Source organism: Manacus vitellinus, unplaced genomic scaffold (assembly GCF_001715985.3).
Source record: "Manacus vitellinus isolate BGI_N305 unplaced genomic scaffold, ASM171598v3 scaffold_18_pilon, whole genome shotgun sequence".
NCBI lineage: Eukaryota > Metazoa > Chordata > Aves > Passeriformes > Pipridae > Manacus > Manacus vitellinus.
Genome location: NW_021939324.1, coordinates 12,103,751 through 12,124,692, shown reverse-complemented (window position 1 = coordinate 12,124,692; position 20,942 = coordinate 12,103,751). Strand labels below are relative to the sequence as shown.

The 20,942-nt window shown below is 36.9% G+C and overlaps 1 protein-coding gene across 4 annotated transcripts in view; it reads left to right on the top strand.

Moving 5' to 3' along the window:
* PIK3R1 (phosphoinositide-3-kinase regulatory subunit 1) overlaps window positions 1–20,179 on the top strand; it is a 57,536-nt gene extending 37,357 nt beyond the window's left edge. The window contains exons 8-17 of one of the 4 annotated variants that reach the window (XR_001920360.1): window positions 8,705–8,807; window positions 9,490–9,588; window positions 9,716–9,896; window positions 10,359–10,484; window positions 11,286–11,428; window positions 11,692–11,868; window positions 11,971–12,039; window positions 14,366–14,536; window positions 14,980–15,354; window positions 15,443–20,179. Coding sequence is in view for 3 of the 4 variants with exons in the window: in XM_008924707.3 (XP_008922955.1) it covers window positions 7,222–7,327; window positions 8,705–8,807; window positions 9,490–9,588; window positions 9,716–9,896; window positions 10,359–10,484; window positions 11,286–11,428; window positions 11,692–11,868; window positions 11,971–12,039; window positions 14,366–14,536; window positions 14,980–15,169 (1,365 nt within the window). In the remaining variant the exon portion in view is untranslated. Of the gene's footprint in view, window positions 1–4,662; window positions 5,133–6,772; window positions 7,328–8,704; window positions 8,808–9,489; window positions 9,589–9,715; window positions 9,897–10,358; window positions 10,485–11,285; window positions 11,429–11,691; window positions 11,869–11,970; window positions 12,040–14,365; window positions 14,537–14,979 lie in introns of those variants that run through there. The other 3 variants (XM_008924708.3, XM_008924707.3, XM_008924706.2) reach the window with 3 other exon arrangements.
* Window positions 20,180–20,942: the final 763 nt, after the last annotated feature.

Here is a 20,942-nt window from a genome sequence, read left to right as displayed (position 1 = left end):
GCAAATGCTTTCGGGTATGTAAATAAACATGTCTAGAGGCACTGATTGGGAGGTTAAAAACATAGGGTCGACAGTTTTTAAGTTTTAAAGTGCAAATTTTATAAGTTGCACTTAAGAGATCCCTTGGTTGCATTTCTGAATTGCTTCACGTGAGGAAAGTATAAAAGTGAAAGGTGCTGACATTAGAACTACTAATGAGGACAAGGAGTCTAGTCATCTTGAGAATATGATTAGGGTGATTGAAGTAATGTCATTGTATCCATCAGATTCATGGTGTGTGACACTACATTAACAATTATAATCAAACATCAGATTGTTTATAATATTACTTCTACATTAATTAATATTTCAGATTGCAGTAATTTATTTTGAGGGTCCACCCTGGATTTTTCACGAGTTCTATTACAAAACCAGAACTCCTTCCCTGTGCATTTCAAAGTCCATCTTGTCTAGTGGACTGTTTTTTTAGTAGAACATTTGCACATCTATTAATATGCTGACAAATAACTCAGGTAAAAAATTTCAGGCTTTGTAGTCTGCGGTTAGCTAGCCTCTGCTGTTAAGCCTGTAAAGGGTTTGCATAATTTTCAAAAGTTGGATCTTCATATAGTGTTCTGTTCTGTTCAAGAACTAGGACATGAGTCCGTTTTCCACACCAAAATCATTCAGACCTGAACATCTGAAGTGGTCTGTTTTTATAGTTCTCATAGAAGACTCTAAGATGTGTTTTTCAGAATTGTCATCTTTAAGATTATTGTTTGTAGTGGCTTGATTTGGCATAAAGATTGCTTAAAAACATTGTAATAAAAAGAAGATTCCAATAAAATATATCTTATTTGTCATACAACTGCTTTGAGAATTACAATTTTTAATAGAATTTTACAAGTGGACAAGTTAAGCAGTTTTAAGCAGAAAGAATTTTACATGTTGAAAATAATGGCATGATAACTAAGTGATAACAGGAAAGCCAGTGCTGCCAGGTTTCTTCTCTTTTTCACAGGCTGGAGTGATGGCTTCCTCCTTTCATACTTTTTTCTGTTAAGATGAGAACATTCTGTCTAAAACAAGCTGTGCATGAAGTTTTAGTGGTATCTTATGCAGTACATAGAGATATTAAATGTAGCGTTGGAGATAATTATCTGAATATTGAGGAGATCTTTGCACAGCTGTGGGGGTTCTTTCTTACTGCATCACCCACTAATTATCCTTCTTGCCTGGGAACAATAGAAAGTAAGCAACTGGACCTTGTATCTTATTGTATCTTAAGATTATTATCTTAAATTGGGTATCTTTAATTGGACATCTTTTAGCTAGAATGATGCTTTGCACGCCATAATTCAAAAAGAGGAAGTTACCCCTACACCATTACTTGATTTATCACAGAACAATTGGATTGGTTTTTTTCCTCTGTCATAGTGTTCATCAGCAAACTCTGCATTTTAGTTTGTGAGTTAGAATAGTGCTTAGTCCTACACAAAACTTGAAGTACTAAAGTTATAATACCTGGTCGTAGAATCGTAGATACTTGCTTAGCAGGCAAAGACAAAGTAATGTTGCAGGAAAAATAAGGCTGGAGAAAACAAGATTGGTTTTCTGATTCATGTCTCATTCTTCAAATTTATCAGTAGGAGAGCCAGAAGATGGTGTTGGTGGGCAAGCAAGGTGATTTCCTATCCCATTTGAACACCCCAACTTGATGTACAGCTGCACAGGCTTTAATTTAAAGAGTAATGCTGATTTTTCAGTGAAGAACAAAGTGCAAGTCTCTAAATATGTTATTCAAAACAGTGCTATTAGAAGAAAGTAGCTTAATTGTGACAGATTTTAGCAAACAGTGCTGGTTATCCTGCAGAAAGCAATCAAGTGTCTTGTCTCACAGAGTCTCATGGATTATACAGACTTGTGAAGGTAAATATTGGAAAATAGGCTATATTAGGCTTAGTTATAGGTATAGAAGACGGGGGGGGTTCAGTTGGTTGTCTGGGATCATACAGGCTCCTGGCTTTTGTGTCTGGAGGAAGCCTGTCCTGGATGCAGATCTCAGGGTTGTCTGTGGGGCCCAGTGGATGCTTGGGGCATCACGGTAATTTTGACACTAGTAGCTGGGAAGGCAGGTCACACAGAGAAAGGTGGGGTGTTGGAAGAGTTGGGAGGTGATTTTTTTATGGGGAGTTCTGGGGGATTGGGATCCTTTTTGGGGTTGGGGGGGGTGTTAGAGAGTGTGGAGGGGCTTTGTGTGAGATTAAGGTCTGTTTTAGGAAGGCAAAGAGTAAGCGGCATGTGGCGAGAGAGCAAGGGGATGTGGGGAGCTGGTAGCATTGCTGGTAAAGAGCAGAGGAAGAGCTACTGCAGAGGCAGGAAAGAGCTGCCTTGTCGTATGGGTGAATCAAAGCCTCTAATAGCCTTTGCACTGACTCAAGCTGAAATGCTTTGTTTGGGCTGTCCATCCCAATTGTTTCTCAGGCTTGTACATAACACTGTAAATAAATGGCTCAAACTGTGAAATATTGCAGCTTTAAGCCTGAAGAGTTTTACTATTCAGAGGATCATAGGTAAGAACTAGTGAGGTAGTAAAACTGCCTCACATGTAACTGTGTTGGTGATGGGGTGAAAGTCATGGCAGTATCACCAAGGTGCAGACGCTTTTGCTTTTAGCTACACAAAATGTTAGCAAGGGTGGGTAGCAAAGCAGCTGGACTGGAGCAGTGTAAAGGCTGATGCAGTTCCTCTTAGAATTGGACTCAAGAGCTTTCCTGGACTGCTGCAGTGGTCAGGCTGAGACCACAGTCCTGTCAGTAGTGTCCTGGGGACATAAACTAATGTGTAGGAGTGCTGTCCTTTGGCAGGACTTTTCTGCATCGTGCCACAGTCTTGGCTGGACTCTCAGCACCACCGAGGGTGGATTGGAGCACGCAGAAGGCAGTGTGTCCCAGGGAAAGCGAATGCCCCGCGGCAGGGAGGGATGTTGTGCGTCCTTGATTCACCCAGCAGAGGGCTCCCCTTCTAAGCTAATAAAAATCAGGCTTTATCCCTCATCTAACGGAAAGTAAAATGCTTGGTTAACCACCGTACTTCGGAATGCTCTGTTGGTTTAAGTTTTGACGCTAGCCTGTGCTTTATGTTTCTTGATACCTGATTGGAAGTATTTGATAAAAGCTACTAGAATTTTTACAGATTGATCCGTGCATGTGCGTGTTTTTGCATGTAAGTATGTGTAACACACATAAAAGCATGTCAAATCTAATCAGTCCTTTTCCTGCTTTAGACATAAAAAAAATGTTATCTTGATAGCACAAGACTGTGAGTGTAACTTCAAGTAATAATCTGCTGCAGATTAAATGTGCACCAGTGAAGGGCACATTTAAAAATACAAGTGTGTGCATCCCAGTATCTTTTTTTGACAAGACACTCGATTCCCTTCTGCAGGATAACTAGGAACTCATTGTCTCTCTGTGGATACCTGTGCTTTTTAAAAAGATTAAAAAATTCAGTGAGCCAGGGTTGGGTTGTCTTTTCTCCTTTCCAAATATGCTTCTGTATTGTGACCCTATAAAACAAGAAGTTTTCTCAACCCCTTCCACAATTTTAACAGTAAAGAGGCATATCAACTACAGTCTGAAGTTGGATTTGTTCAGAAACAGAGGTTTACATCTCCACTTGGACTCTGCTGCTTTAAATTATATTTAGAACTGACAATTGTTCAACTAGGCAAAGGCTAAAACTACAGAAGCAAGGGATTGTTATAGGTGAAGCTGATCAATCAACTGCAAAACATCAAAAGTATACTGCAGATATTTGAGATTTCATTATTAGGTGCAAGTCATGTTTTGCAGCATTAGGAGTATTTCAGTAGGTGAAGTATTAGGAAGGCAAAAATTTCTATGCTATTTGGCCACCATAACAAGCAACAAGAAGATCTGAAACAACACAGCTATTAGAAATTCTCACTGTTTGCAACAAGTGGGAGGAAAATATTAATCCTCTTCTCTCTTTATTTGAATGTGTCTGCTTCTCTTTTCACTTTGAATTTATTTCATCATGGAAGTTTATCTGGCAAAGAAGGCAAAGGGGAGCAAGCTTTTCAGTTGCTGCTCTGTTCCTTTAGCAAGTTTGGTCTCCACTAAACACTAAGGCAAGGAAAATAAATTTGACTTAAAGCTCTCCCTCTTCACTGTTGCTTTCCCAAGAAATGAACAATCCTACCTACTGGAAAACACCATGGATACAGATAGGTGTTTTTTGTAGTAATTTTAGTTTACAGGAAGTAGGTAAAAAGCCTCACAGCATCAGACTAGGGGTCTTGAAGCAGCACCTGTATTTGTGATCCAGCATAAGTGTGTAGGAGGGGATGCTGTACTTGCAAGCAGGCTCTTTTGCTTGCACAGGACTGCTCTGAGAGATGCAGCTCTTTTCAAGGATAATTTTTATCCTCTCTTTTTTTGTTGTTGGCTTTTCTTTTTGGTTTTTTTTTTTTCCAGTTAGCCACTTCCTGTATTTGGCTGTTCATGGTGCTTCTCTCATCTTCAATACTGCATGCAGCAGCCAGCGCTAGAGACTATTTTAAGGCCTCTTACAATGGTCTTCTCATTTACTTAGCTAAAATGAGAAAGTTAGTCCTACATTGGCCACTTGTTAGCTGATGACAACTTTTGCTTTGAATCTGGGTCCCCTCCCCCACCTGAAACCCCTGGCTCAGCAAATATTTGAACCTACCCAAGTTAATCATGAAGCTGAGATCTTTATCTGAGAGAGACGTGCAAGCTACTGAGGGTGGTGGTTTCTTTTTTTTTTTCCTGTAGTGCTGAAGTCAGGTGCACTTTTTAATGATGAGCCAGAGTAAGTGGATACCTTCTGCACAGCACAGAGCATTAAGCAGTTAAGAAGAGAGAGAAGGCTTGGATTTTCTCACTGCATGTTGCAGGTTTTTTAGGGATTTTTATGGAACATTGTTTGGAAAGCAGAGCAATCTCTTTTTCAGAATTTTTTTCTTCATTTCTCCCGAAAACCTTCCTAGTGAAAGGAGGTTTGGGGTTGTTTTTTCTAAGAAAGATTTTTATAAGAGGAAACCAATATTGGATTGTATATTCCGACAGTATTACAAGGGTGATCATTTGCAATGCATAATTTACAAAGTAAGTGATTTTCAGCTTCTGTGTGTGTTTTCTTCATCATGTTGTGGAAGTATCATACTGTAACTGATTACCAGGTAGAGTTTTAATGGTCTTAAGATACATGGATTAAAGTACTTCGGTACCTCTCCAGGTTATATATGGAATGGGGAATAGCCTATCTGCCTCCTGTCTTTTCTTGCCTGCAGGCTAGACTAGTCTGAGCTGAGCACTAACTTGATTATACAAGTTTGTTGAGTCCTAAATTTGGCCACCAGTGAAACCCTAGAGAAATAATTTTTCCTTAAAATCTTTATGCAATGGAATATAATCGTACTGATCCCACATGAGACCTAAATGCAGCAAAGTTCTCTTCATAGGAAGTCTTTGTTGCTTAATTTAAATAATTACCTTGGCAACTCAACTGTCTGGGTAGCAGATGGGCTAAACCTCCAAGTTCAGTGTTTAGACTTGTGTCTGGGATGATTTTGAGTATCCTATTTCATTTTGGAAATGAAATGAATCTTTGGAACATGTCTACCTAAACTGGGAGAGCAGAGTCTGCTTCAGAATGAATTTAAGCTTCTTAATGTACAAAGCAAACTAGCATACATCTTTTTGTATATTCTGGTACTCCAGATACGCTCTTATATATTGAGGCTTGTCTGAAAGGGTTAACCTGCTGAGAGGCACAGACGTGTGGGGTGGGAGGGGGAAGGGAGGCAGGGATTAACATGTGTGAAATATTTGGGAAGGATATAAATTGTATTAATATTTTTTAATTAATATTTCTGATATTTCTGAGATAGAGCACATTGAAATGTGCTCTATTTCAGAAATGTTGCTCCAGAATTTCTTATGATGCAGGCACAGATAGTTGCTACAGCTAGTCTTTGTCATGGTTATTTTTGGTCTCTGATTTTCTCCCCCCATATATTATAGCAAGTATAAAATATTCACGTTACTTTACATAGCATTCTGCTTTGGAGTTAATAGTCTGTTCTGTGCATGTTTCTTCCAAGAGGTGGGAGAGAGTTACAGTCAACTGATGGGGGGAGTTAAGATGGAATATTTCTAAATGGGAGGAGGATACTGATGACGTAAATTCAAGTGATGAAGGAGACACTGACAAGGGACTCTTACTTTTAAAAACAATTAACTTGATAAATATCTCAGTGAGAATAAGGTAGAGAAAGCATGTGAAAAGGCAGACTAAATCTTTTTGTATCCTGACAGACAGCAAAAACACTTTTGAAGATCTTGCTCAGTTTTGACTTTCTTCCGTGTTTTCAGCGAATCTGCGAAGATTAAAATATTTGCTTTTTAGATTTCAAAATCAGTCAATCTAGATTGATTTGAACTGTGTTTTGTTACATAATGATAAGAGAGGAAGACATCTCTATAGTAAGCACGTTTTATGTAATACTATCTACCCTATCAGACCTGTGTGCCCATTAGAATAATATAAATCTGCACAGGTTAAAAACATAATCTGTATTTCATTATGTGGATATATATGTGTCTGTGTGGATGTTTGTCTAAAATGAGTGTGTAATGGACATGCACAAAGTCATGCTCTTTTCCCTTCTGCATCTTTAATATGTACAGTCTAGAATCCTTTTAAAGCTTTTTGAATGGTAAACTTCAGGCATCCAAGCTGGAGAATGCAGTTGAGATGTGACTGACATGCTTCTAAAGGGAGCTGCCCTGTGTGTGTGCGTGTGTGTGTGCAAGAGCTGCGTGCTGCAGCATATCAGCCTTTTGTCATCCTGCGAGGATTGGACTGTACCATGCTGCTAAGTCAGGAAAATGAGCCGGGAACACGGGCACGGAGAGTCCACTCGCTCCTTTTGTGTGTAATACCAGGTTTATATTGCAGTTCTGCTAACTGTAGATTCTTTCCAAAACTGAAATTGTTTTAAGATTAATGTAGAGCAAAATAAGGAAGCAGGAGTGGTTTGGTGACATTATTTTGACATGATTGGCTGAGGATTATGATGTAATAGGTTACAGTGCAGCCCCTTATAGGTTTTAAAATGAATTCCAAGACACCATTACAAAGAAAGCTTGACTCTTTTCTTGTATCTGAGCTTACTCAGTGAAACTCATACAAATGTACAATACTGTTTGGAATATGGAAGAATTGGATGTTGAATATCCTAAGACAGATATAAGTTGTGGCACAGACTTGATGTTTTACATAGAAATGGATCCACCAGGTAAAACTGCAGTCTTATTATAGAAGACTTAATAATTTTGGTCTTTGCAATAGATACTGGAAAATTGCTACTGGATATGTAGGATTTCTTTCTTTGTTATTGACACAAATATTTTTTTTTTCATAAATTAGAATGAAATTGTTGTTTAGTGCATGGTTGTAGTAATTAGAATCTTAACATATACCTGTCTGCTTATTTAATTGAATTTTTAATGAATTGACCTGTTTATAGTTTTTTTAAATTATATCAGAGGTAGTTCTAGTCCTGCTATTATATCATTAAAAAAATTGTATTTCTTTTATTATTATTTTTGCTGTCTCTGTTCCACACTGTGCCTAAAAGGAGATGCTGTAGTATCACTCTTGTTTCCTGAAATACTGATTACAAATCATTGGTTTGGACTGTTTAAGGAAAAACATTTTTAAAATTTAGCAATATTAATTGAATACCTGTTATAACATCATTTTTTTCATATTATATGAAAATATTATGCTATCCTGATATTCATTGCAACTTTAAAAACATTGTCTTTTGAGTCCGGTCATACTATACAGGACAGGAATGATGTACTTACTGAAAGAGCTGAGTTGATTTTTGATGCTGATTCCAATGTAGTCCCCCTTGTTACTAAGTCAGTGCTGCAGTATCTTCTCTGGCACCCACTGGTATACGTATGCAGCTTTGACATTGAGAAAAGGGGAATGTGGTTTTTAATCAGTCCTGCCATTCGAACACAATTTATTCTGTAGAATAATAAGATTAACACAAGAGATATTTAGGTCACAGATGGGTTTCTTAAACTGTTGGTTTGAGGTATTTTTCCTTTTTTTTTTTGCATATCATTGCACAGAATGCTAAGGATCACAAAAACCCAATTCTTTTTGAAATATACAGTATTGCTGTGGGTTTGCATTTTTTATTACTCAGCTTCTAGGTTAGGAAGCAGCAAAATTTGTCTAAGATTATTACATAGGAGGATAAAAATAATTTGGCATGTTTCATTATTTATGTTCACCTGAAGGTAGTGAAAGAAGGTAAAAGCAAAGTTCAGATTTTTTCTTCTCAAATGCTTTCTTCACAGAGGGAGGAGGTGAGTTTAGTGTTATATTTTGCTTAAAATACATTATTACAAGAGTAACATAGTTTTTTGAAACAGTACAACTTTATTTTGAATTATTTTGTTTTCAGTACAGTATCTTGATTCCTCTAATGTCTTTTAAAAACTGTTAGTGATGGACAACTCTGTTTGGTAACCAGTCCTTTTTTTTCCTCATTCACAGAATCATAGAGTTCATGTAGTAACATGTGATTTCAAGGAATATATGGTCATGTTCTCAGTGTGTTATAATCAACTTTTTTCCCCCCTTTCATTTGCAGCACTGCCTCCTAAGCCACCAAAACCTAATACCGTAACTAACAATAGCATGAATAACAACATGTCATTACAAGATGCAGAATGGTACTGGGGAGATATCTCAAGGTAAATCAGCTCAAGACATATATTTCTTATGCTTGGCTTGATGTTCTTACTGTGCTATTCTGTGTATATGTATTATGCTTCAAGTGTAAAAAATTTAGAGTTACAAGAGCCATTTTTAGGATATTTTCCAACACAAACATATTACAGCTGGTTTTATTCCAAACATGACTAAAAAGTTACTGGCAGTCAGTTAGAATGTAGTATGCAAAATGGTTGTTCTATTACTTTAAGATAGCTATATGAAAGACTAGCATGAAAGGGCAACACCAAGAAATAAATATTTTCTTCTTGTCTTTCATCCAAAACCTCAATTGTAGGCACAATAGTTAACAAGTCAGACTAACAAGTGCCATATATTAGCAACATTTTTAACTGTACTATATATAGGTACACTAGGCCAACACTGGCTGCTCAGATTGTACAGGCTTGTATGAACAAGCAGAAAGACCTTTGCATGAATAATAATTTTGTCCAGCAGTGAGATGACAGAGTATGCCATTTTTGTATCCCAGTTTTCTCCAGCAACTTTAAACGAGCTATTGAATAATTGTATTTATTAATATGGAGATCTAGAAGGCTTCTAAAGCCCACCTGTTTTAAACCAGAAAAAATTAGAGCACAGTGAGAGAATAAATGCATGAGAAGTAACTGAAATGATTGGTTACTTTTGCTTTCATTTTAGGGAAGAAGTAAATGAGAAGCTTCGAGACACTGCTGATGGTACCTTTTTGGTACGAGATGCTTCAACCAAGATGCATGGGGACTACACACTTACTCTAAGGTGAGATTAGTTAATACTAGGTCTGTGATATTTGATAGTAAAATGCAATAACTGCATTTAACATACAGCGTGCTTTAGGAAATAGTACTTGAAGTATGCCTAACTTTTCAACATACTGTATTTGCAGGAAAGGAGGAAATAACAAATTAATCAAAATTTTTCATCGAGATGGAAAATATGGTTTTTCTGACCCATTAACTTTCAACTCTGTGGTCGAGCTAATAAACCACTACCGGAATGAATCTCTAGCCCAGTATAATCCTAAACTGGATGTAAAATTACTGTATCCAGTATCTAAGTACCAGCAGGTAATTTAGTCTATTTTCTTTGTGTGTTACTTAAATACTGAGAAATTACTGCAGACTGAGAAGTCATTTATCATTAAGAACTTCAGTTCTGTAAATGCGTGAAAAAATAAATTGGGTGTAAAACCTGATATTTTTGTTTAAAAACAACTCCACACTTTCCATGTAAATTTGAAAATTTAAATACTGTGGATACATTATTAGGAAATAAACATCTTAATAAATATCCCACTCAAGGATAAAATATATAATTTTCAGTGTAAAGCTAAACACTTGCAATACAAATTTTCTTTTTGTCATTAATTTCTCATTTGCATATTATGCATTTAGTATTCTCTGTACTGAAGAAAAAGGAATCACATTTCCATGTAATTATCTAGGTATTTTTAAGTAGTTTTATCTGGAAAATCTCTGCAATATAATTGTTTCATTATGGAATATCTTTCCTTCTGCTCATCATTCCAGGATCAAGTTGTAAAAGAGGATAGCATTGAAGCAGTGGGAAAGAAATTACATGAATATAATACCCAGTTCCAAGAAAAAAGCAGAGAATATGACAGACTCTATGAAGACTACACAAGAACATCTCAGGTGAGTTAGATTTGAAGCAGAGTGGAAGACTTTGTAAATTTTGAAGAATATTATTGTGAATTCATGCTGCCATCTTCCTACTCCTCCCCTTTGCCACCACTGCCAGTGCCCTGATACGGTTGCTCAGAATAGTACAATTACTTGCTTGTGTTTGAACACCCATCACCTGTAAACTTAACTACACTGTGCCCAACTCTGACAACTCCATCCAAAGCAAGTCCATAACTATCTGGATTTACCAGCACTTCTGCATACTGACCTCATCAAGATGAGTTATGGTTTTCAAGGCATGTTTGCAAGGAAGCATTGAAGAATTGAAATAATTGAAGAAAAGTGGAGAACTTCTGGCAACTTGAACTTTAACTTGTATGACTAAAGACTTGGCTATCAACTAGGTATGTAGTGGCAGGATAGGTTAGATGACTTCATGAGACCTGTTCAGGCCAGTATCTTACACCTTTATTTCAGAAAGTCAGCTGTACCTCTAAGGACATTAGTTGGTACAAAGGGCAAAGGGTGCTGCCGTACAGCTCTAAGCATCACAAATAAAATTTATTTATACAAAGCAAAGGTTGTAACTGGTTCTTTTTCTAGCAGTTCCACTTCCTTGATAAACCTCATCATGGTAGCCTTTTGCACAAACCTGTTGTCTCTATGTCATAAGGCTTTGAAGAATGCCTTTTTGGTAAAGGGATATTGAAGTCTTGTTTTACAACATACTGAAGTGTTTCTGTGATAGAAGCCAATAAATTTTCCCCTTTGTCTGATATCAACTGTAATAACAATTACTTTTTTTTTCAGGAAATTCAAATGAAAAGAACAGCTATTGAGGCATTTAATGAAACAATAAAAATATTCGAAGAGCAGTGCCAAACACAAGAAAGATACAGTAAGGAGTACATTGAAAAATTTAAACGGGAAGGAAATGAAAAAGAAATACAGAGGTCAGTATTTGGTTTTGCATATCAAATTGTGTGGTTTTTGAAAAAACAAACTGCGAAGTATAGGTGTGCCTGAAACTGAAGCAAGATGACAAGTTTAAAACTGTAAGCAAAGAAGCCTCAAATAGGGTAGATGTGAACTTGTGAAATATATGGCCACATCTAGAGAAGTAATCTGTTCCCTTAAGTGTCTACACATATAAATAGCAGATTATAAAGTCATGAGTAAGAGATCAGAGTTTAACCTACCGCATTATTCTATCCAGAATTATGCACAACTATGAAAAACTGAAGTCTCGGATAAGTGAAATTGTGGACAGCAGGCGTAGATTAGAAGAAGATTTAAAGAAGCAAGCAGCTGAATATAGAGAGATAGACAAGCGTATGAACAGCATTAAGCCAGACCTCATACAGCTGAGGAAGACAAGAGATCAGTACTTGATGTGAGTATCATGAATTAACAAATTTGGTTTTAAGTTGTTTTTTTTTTAATGGTATCCAACTTTTGTGACTAAAAATTAATTTTATTTACAATTATTGTCCAGGTGGCTGACTCAGAAAGGTGTTCGGCAAAAGAAGCTAAATGAGTGGCTTGGAAATGAAAATGCAGAAGAGTAAGTATTGAAAGATTTAAATATTTCTGGTGTTTCAAATCATCTTACACAGAAGTGAGATAAAGCATATTTAATTCTTGGACCACACAGAGGAAATCTCAAGCCTACTAACAATGCACACTGTTAAGGCATGACAGCCTACATAATGCCAGTATTGGAAAGGATGCTGTCTCGCTCCCTACTCTACATTTTTTCAGGGAAGTGTATAATCAAGTTACTATAGCAAAGCACTGAAATGTAACTTGTGTCTTTATTCTTACCAGCAAAATTAAGTTCATGAAGTGTTAGTATCTTAGAGAGACGTGACATGGATGGATAAATTGTTCAGAAGGCCTCTTAGGTATGAGCAGCCTTTTTCTGAATTTCAACTGTCGTTACCATATTGTTATCTTCTGTAGTGGTACCCACATGAGTATATCACATTACTGTTGGAGATAATAAATTTGTATATGCTGAGGAGTGGGCCTTCTCTGGTTTTGTGATTTATTTAATTTTTCTGGAAAATAGCATGATAGTATTCTGTCATTTCAGGCAATTTAGTATACTATAGCTTCTGACAGGGGCTAGACTGGGAAAAAAGCAAAAAGCAGTTGGGTTTTGTGAATGTAGACCAGATTTTAACAAAAGTGGGACACAGAATAATATCTGAAGTAGTAACAGTGAAGAATGAACAAATAGAAAATCAAAGTTGTCTCAGTAATATTTGTATAAATATTTTCTGCCTATGTAGTTTCTTGTGCATGCCTTTTATACTGCTTGGTTGAATATACAACAAAAGCAGCAGACTGACAATGACTCTTCAGTGGTTTTACATTCTAGCCTTGTCCACATCTATTTTAATTTGGCTTGGTTTATTGAGTCTCTTACTAGAAGTAAGAGACTAGTTATTCTACAAATTGTGCTTCTCTGCTGTGGTAGAAGCAGGAGATAAAAATGACATACACGTTTTACAGCCACGTTGTTTTCTGAATCTTAGCACAATTCAAAGATGATATGATGTAAAATACGTAGGCACCTGTTCCCAGTAGTACTCCTATCACTTAAACAGTAGAAAAAGAATAATGCCACTCCATGGGTTTAGTGTAGCATCAAAATAGTAAGTGAAACTGTTTAAAGAACCTTTTCCTCTTCCCTCACTCTGTGACTCTCCTTGACAGTGATCCTGGTAACTGCTGAAAAATTAAACTTTTGATTACTCTTTTTCTGAAGTTGTAATGCAGAAAAAAACCCCAAACAGCAATATAATGAGCAGGATAAAATACAGGAATTACACTCTCTGTATTGGAAGTAGAGCCACTACTGCATGTGTTTGACTATCATGCAGGTCGAAAGAGTATGAGGGTATAAGGGACTTGAAGAGAGTGTTACATGAAGCAGAAGAACCCTTTTTCTCTGTGAAAATTGAATTCTAGGTGAGATTGCTGATTTTTGTAGACTACTCTGAGTATCTTCAGAAAGACAGAACCATGGATGAGTGAGAAGTCATTTTTCCTTAAACCAAGGAAAACTGATTAAAAGCCTTTTAAAGAGAGAATAAGTGCATTATCCAAACACAGATTGACTGCAAGCTGATCAGGAGAGGCAGGGCCCACCAGTGCAGGCTGCTGGGCAAGTGGGGAGCTCTGGAGCTGCACAATACCGAAGCGATGTCCACAAAGCTGAATCAGGTGCATCTTCTTTCATGGTGGGCTTTAGCTCAGAGGGTTCTCTGTAACTCTGGAACAGCTATATTCTTGGGAGCTGATTTGGCAGAAAAGGCCCTGTATTATATGCTCTTCTCATAATCTGCTTATAAGAAGAGAGAAAGCACTCTACTGTTGCACCCTTTCCACAAAACCATCTCCCCTATAAATAATTAATCTGTACAACTGCTCAAAGCTTCTCCAAGCAGCAACTGTAGTTGATACATTGCATGATTTTTCATTGCTGACCAAGTGTTCGGATCTTTGGAAATCAAGCTGACTCAGAGGGTATTGATTTTGTTGGGCTTGCTATTTACCAAAACAGCGGACAACGGTAGTAGTAGAGTACTGGAGTGCTCACAGCAGGTTCTGAAAAATAGCAGAACATCTTTTTACATTCTTCTTCATATTTACACGAGTGTTCTTCAAAGAAATAAGAAACAGAGCTTATATTTTAGTTTGATTCAATAGTTTGAACAGTGCAATATTACTTGGTTTACATTCCTAGTTTTACCAGGGAGGCATTGGGCTAACCACTGATTTTTTTTTTCTTTTTTGTAAGTAATATGAAGTAGACACTATTCAATTGGTGGATTTTACTCTGCTATGTGTTTCAAAAATGCATTTTTTTCCAATTTTTGCAGCCAATACTCTATGGTAGAAGATGATGAGGACTTGCCCCATCATGATGAGAGAACATGGAATGTGGGAAATATCAATAGAAGCCAAGCTGAAAATCTGCTGCGTGGAAAGCGAGATGGAACATTCCTTGTTCGAGAAAGCAGCAAGCAAGGCTGCTATGCCTGCTCTGTTGTGTATGTACCCTAATTTGTGAATGATGTAACCAACATTTGAGAGGCCTACCTCGAACTGGGGGCAGATAGACACTTGCATATGCATGATTCCCATTGGACCTTTGGGTTTAGAAAGTCCTAAGGCCATTCTCTTTGCTGCTTCATTTCCTACACAGCTCCAACCTGTACCACTCCCACAGATAAGGCTCACTCAGAAGGGAAACAAAAGCATGGGTGCACTCCTTTCAATGCAGCTGCTAAGTCCTGCCTATCTCCTGCCTCCCTAAGCCAGCATGACATCTGCAAATTTGGACTAAACCCAGGTTTTTACCATTATCTCACCACAGAAGAGAGAAATTCTGTGTACTGACTAGCATCTTAAGATTCATCGCCAATACCTTATTTTCTATCTCAATTTTACTGTACTCACAAATTAAAAACTGTTTTTTTTTTTTCCTTTTTAGGGTGGATGGAGAAGTAAAGCACTGTGTGATAAACAAAACACCTACTGGGTATGGATTTGCAGAGCCATATAACTTGTACAATTCGCTCAAAGAACTGGTGCTACATTACCAACACACATCACTTGTGCAGCACAATGACTCTCTCAATGTCACACTAGCCTACCCAGTATATGCACAGCAGAGGCGATGAACATCTTAATACTGCGGATTGTTTGGTTTTTTCTAGAGAAAAGATTTGACAACATTGAGGCCTCTGGAGAGAAAAGGCTCCTTTCAGCTTTACTCAAGAATTTGCAGTCTCAAAGCTGTTTCAGATAGGACTAGAGATTTCCTTCACAACTGTGGTGGGAGAGATCACAGTAGCAAGCCGTGAATGTATGTTTGCAATCTGAAGTGCTTTTTGGTTTTTTTGTAATTAAGAAAAGAAAAACACGAGAAAAATCCAAACCTGATCTCCCTGCAGGGACATAGAGGCCTTTAAGCATGGTGCTTGTTTACGACCACTTCTGAAGCTTTACCAGCTAGAACATTGGATTATCCAGACACAAGGTATAAGAGGTCTGTATCATTCAGTTATTGGAATTTCGTGGTCACAACATAATTTGGAATGATGTTGCTGCACTCGGCGGATCCAGACACACAGCATTGTGGATTTTTTTGGTTTCTAGTGAATGATATGTAGCAGAAGGAATGGCACTTTCATTTCTAAGGGATACTTTAAAAGGACTTCAGTTACAGTATGTTGTTCAGAGTAATTGTAATAGCAAAGTGCCAGGAAGCGTTTTGTTTAGATAATTAAAAATCCTGTTTTAAGAATATATTTAAGACTGAAGAAAACAGGACTTTCAGTGGCATACAGTGTATAATAGTGTACATAGTATTGGATGACTAACTATCATTGATGGAAACTGTCAATATCAGACTGCTTCTTTTTTCCCTTTTCTGTTTGCTGAAAGCTGAATTCTTAGACCATGCTATGCAATACTGAATTTTCTTTAGGCTGTAGTCTTCTTTCAAGCATATCTACAGGCTTCTTTTTCTTTCTTGTTTCCTTGTCTTCTTTTTTTTGTTATTTCTTTTGCCTGAGTGTATTTTTCCTGATTATTTTTTGTTACTGATTTTCTTGTTTGTTTCATGGGACTTGCTTTTTTTTGAGACTTTTTGTTTGTTTGTTTGTTTGTTTTTTAATGTACAGGAAGCCAGCAAGAGTTGGCTTGAGAATTAAAACTATGAAATATTTTACAATTTTCTTTAGAAAAATAGAATATTGAGCTACTAGCTCGAAGTTTAAAAAGTTCGTAAATTTTTTTGATGAAATATTTGTTGGGCAGTGCCTCATAAGCTTCAAAGCTGCTTTATTCAATAAAAAATATATGAACATTACGAAATATCACTGAGTCCAACAATACTGTTTCAGAGATATCTTTAGAATACGGTACCATACTACATTTGCTTCTCGAAGCATTTTGAACTTTTATCACAATTGTCTTTTGAAAGACAAAAAACAAATAGTGTATCCTTCTTTGATAGTGACTGCAGAAAAAAATGGGGATATTTTACTACTGCAGTGTAGAGTGTAGATAGTTTGGATCTCAGAATGAATCCACCTTTCACAGTAAATAAATGATTTCTTGACCTGTGGCAGAATTTTTGTCAGCATGTAAAGATATTTTCATTTCATATGAAGGAAGTTTCTCTAATCTGTTGCCTAGGGGCTTTTTTGTATTAGTATTATGGGGAAAAAAAAGCTTCCACCTCTACTGAGAATGTTTGGATACAATATAGAGCTAATTAAGACTGGAATATGTCTTTTTTTGAAAATGATTAGGCTATGATACTTACTTTCAGAAGTTTGTAGGCCAAGGCAGTATCAAAGTGAACAGTTCCATAATTTCAGGGCACCAGAGACTTACATAATTATGGTTCAGTTAAAGAAAACACATACATGAATCCTACTAAATCAGATTTATTAGTAATTCTGGGATAATTTACTGTCTGTGGTTTGCAATGGTTACTTATTGTCCTGACCACTGAGGAAATTCACACATTGCAATTGATAAAGTAATGAACTTCAGAGAAATCTTGGAAAAGATTTGACTAAGTGAATATATGACTTTATTCTTCCCCCAAGATTAAAAAAGGCAATACCCATTACCATTAAAGAGAGTTGCACACACAATCAAAAGAGCAAGACCCATGGAATTCTCCCATAGTAGCTCTGCTTTAGAGATACTTGTGTTTTATTTCTAAATATGCAGAGCTTTATAAGCTGTTGGAGGAAATTTGCTGGTCTCCAATGATCTTTATATTATCATTTCAATTTCAAATTGCTACTTCAGTTCTGATGCTGTAAGGCTTTTGATTTTATTTTGATTTTGTGCTCTTTTTTTTTGGTGGGTTGTCTTTGCTTTCCTATAGGTGTATTTTCTTACTGGAATTTATATCAGGAAACACAGTTCAACAAATAGTGATGTTTCATGATAGTCATCACTTAGAAAATTATTCTGAATATTTTTCCCTAATAGAAGTAGAGTCTTCATCCCTTACCTTCCTCATTCCACACTCTCTTCAGGCCTGTAGGACCATGTAAATTTGGTATACCAATAACTGGTTTTTGCTGTGAAAAGCACCAACGATTACTCTAGCATGCCAGTTATACTATTGGGCTTCAAGTTACAGCTTAGTTGAATATACAGTAGTTTAACACTTATAGCAATCCAAGATATTCTTTGGACATATATTAATTTCTGAATGTTAAATATTTTATGAGTAAAATTGTATTTTTTTCTCTGTAGGCAAAATACATGTAGTCCAAATTGATGTTTCACGCAGCTTTTGTCAAGAAATTTTATCATAGTTAAGACGTTTGGATCTAAGTTTCCTCGTATTAAGAAAACCCCTGTTATGTCAGTGGGCCATATCCTTAGCATACCCTGTCCAGTATGGAATACAATTCCATACTGAATGGAAACATAATTCCTGTTTGCTGTGCAACTTCTCTTCGTGTGTGGCTGTAGGAGAAAAAAAACCAGTGTATGAGATTTGGCACTTGCTTTTCTTGCACAAGCAACAGTGAGAAATAAGCACTGTGTTGTAAGGATGAGTGCTTAGGGCTTCTTAAAGAGATGTTCTGCCTACACAGGGTCTATGCAATTTGCAGGGATCAGTTAAGTCTGATGCTGTGGAATGCTGGTGCTAAAAAATAACTCCGGAGCAGTTAATTAGGGGTGAGATAAGGAAAGGGTTTAATGTGCCAAGGCAATAGGTGTTACAAGACTCCGCCCAGCTGTGCCTGAGATGTTACATTTTATATTACCTGTCCAATCCCAGGTGTGTCCACCCCGTAGCCTTTGCTCTGGACCGCCTCCGATCCACCCCCTTAGAATTGAGTCTGGGGGCTTTTTAGGACCACCTACTTCATCAGTCTCATCATCTTCAGAGCACAAAGGGTACATAGTCACCTAATTCCTGACTCCGTTTTGTTATTCAGACCCTGATATGGCCGTTCTCTAAACAGCCTAAGCCTTACCTTGACAAGAGACTAAACATTGCCACTGAATTCAGGGGTAGATTTGATATGGGGAGCATAGAATGGGGTAAGAGGGTTAAGGAATGTGTAAACTACTTGTATTACAGGGAAAGGGAGTGAGGGTTGCTGCTTTTAAAATCTACGTCTACTACTTATAAAACTTATAAGGTTTATAAAAATTAGAAAAATAAAAAACTATTAGGGGCTTAAGGCATCAAGTCCCTCAAATTGGCATGAGTAGGTTTTCTTTGGTACTTATGTATTGTGTGGCCTCTGCATTTCTCTCCCTCCTAAATGCACAAAGCTAAATCCTGCCAAAGGCCCTATTCACTGCAGAGTTGTTTGTCTTTAATGTACCATATCGTTCACTCCAGTTTTGATTTGATCTCAAACAGACTACTATATACGGGAAAAAAAAGCATGGGGATATAACTGAAGAAACACAGTGGTTTTTTTCTGTAGTTCTGTTGATGTGTAGCTTTTTCATTTAATATAATATGTGGAAGGGGTTTGTTTTGTTACCTTTTTTGGGGGAGGGTGGAATTTTTTGTTTTGATTTAAATTCCTGAGGTATGCTGCACTGCAGCATCTCTTTCACAAGGCCTTTGAAAGGTATGAGACATAGCAAAGAGAACCAAAGCTCCCAAGCAAAATAAGTAGTTTCTAATTTACTTAAGTTGAAATTTGAATTTGCAGGTTGGGGATATATATCTGTGCATACAGGTGCACACTTGCTGTGTTAATGTGTGAACAGATCCCAATATAGGTGCACTTTCACCTTTCATTCAGAACATGATCATTTTGCTGAATTCAGTAAGTGATGTCATTAACTTTGTTTAAAGACGCACACATGCACACAAGACCTTTGTGGGTGCAGCATGTTTCCAGATACAGTTAGAAAACTGAGTTTCTGTGTTGTTGGATAGTTTCTTAAAAAAAAAACCAAAAAAAAAAGCGAAAAAAAACCAAACCAAGCTTGTCTGTATGGTTCTGTTATCTAAGAAATTTTGTCAAGCAATCTGTAAAACCAAATCTTCAGCTTTTTTATTTGATGTCAACTGTTCTGTAGTGAGAAATGGCTTTGTCTTGTAATTGGCAATGAAATAATAATGCTTGGGAAAACATTCAGATGCTTCTAATGAGGAAAACTGCCGATTTTCACACAGTGCTTTTGCTATGCATGGTATTAAGTTGGGAAAGTGAATCCTGATACTAGTTTTTTTCAGGATCACTTTAGAAATGGGCAGCTCAAAACACAATGCCTCCCATGGGACAAGGTTCTAAAGTGCAACATTTTATGTAGAATCATGTTGTATTTACTGCAGCTGAGTCTAAACTGTGGAAGTTGGTAATGTTACATTGCACTTGTCCTGATGAGATTGCATTAGCTGCCCAAGATGCTGCTATTTTCTTTTTTATTCTTGTTTTTAAAATTAAAGCTTTGTTCTGTTAAATGTCTTTAAAACATTAAGATTACTTTGTTTTAAAATTGTCTTTCAGGAGGTGCAGGTTAAAGCAGGTTGTAAATTGCCTTTACAAGGCAACTGTGAAAACATGCCTCCTTGAAGTTTTGTTCAAGCTGTAGAGTTGATGGAGCTGTGTCTTGTTTTTGGGTTGCTTTCAAAATTGTAATAAGTCTTCAAGCAGAATAAAGGTTGTTTTGAAACTGCATTTCAGTTGTTGAGACTTCCATAAGGACTCTAATGTCTCTTTACAGCATCCTTGGGTAAATCTTCCTGTCTGTATGTGGCCTTCTTTGAAAATTAGACCCAAATATTATTAGAGGGAATATATATTATATTATATATATTATATATATTATGCTCATATTATTAGAGGGAACTAGGGAAAAAATAGTTTTAGCAGACTCTCAGCCATCCTATATCTTGAACTGAATGGGGTAGTTGGGTAGCTCCAAAATAGTCTCCTGTCAAAACAGTGTCAAAATCACAATTCTGCTCATCTCATACTATTTCAAAAGCAGTACAATACTCATGATCTGCCTTCTACAGTGCATTGTTTGCTTACCCTCACTACTGGTAGATGGTATTTGACTTCTTTAAGTCCATTCATATCTTACCCCAAAAGATGTCCTCCGGGTAAGTCAGCCAACCACTCTGGAAGCAGAAAGAGATTCCTATTCAGATTCTGTCCAAGGTTTCCATTCCAAAATTTGCTCACACTAATCTCTAAATACCTTTGACTGAAGTACTCAGGTAACACGGGCTTGGAATAATTTTTAATAATCACAACATTGTCACTGGCCCTTAGAGATTCTTAAAAGAAACTTAGATTAAGGACTATTATCATATTTTTACCCTGCTTATTAGAGAGCGAGGTTAGATCTCCAATGCATGTATCTGTTGCAGTGTTTCTGTTAGTAAGCTGATTCTTTTGTACAGATGCTTAGTTTATCTTATTCCTGCCCCCTGAA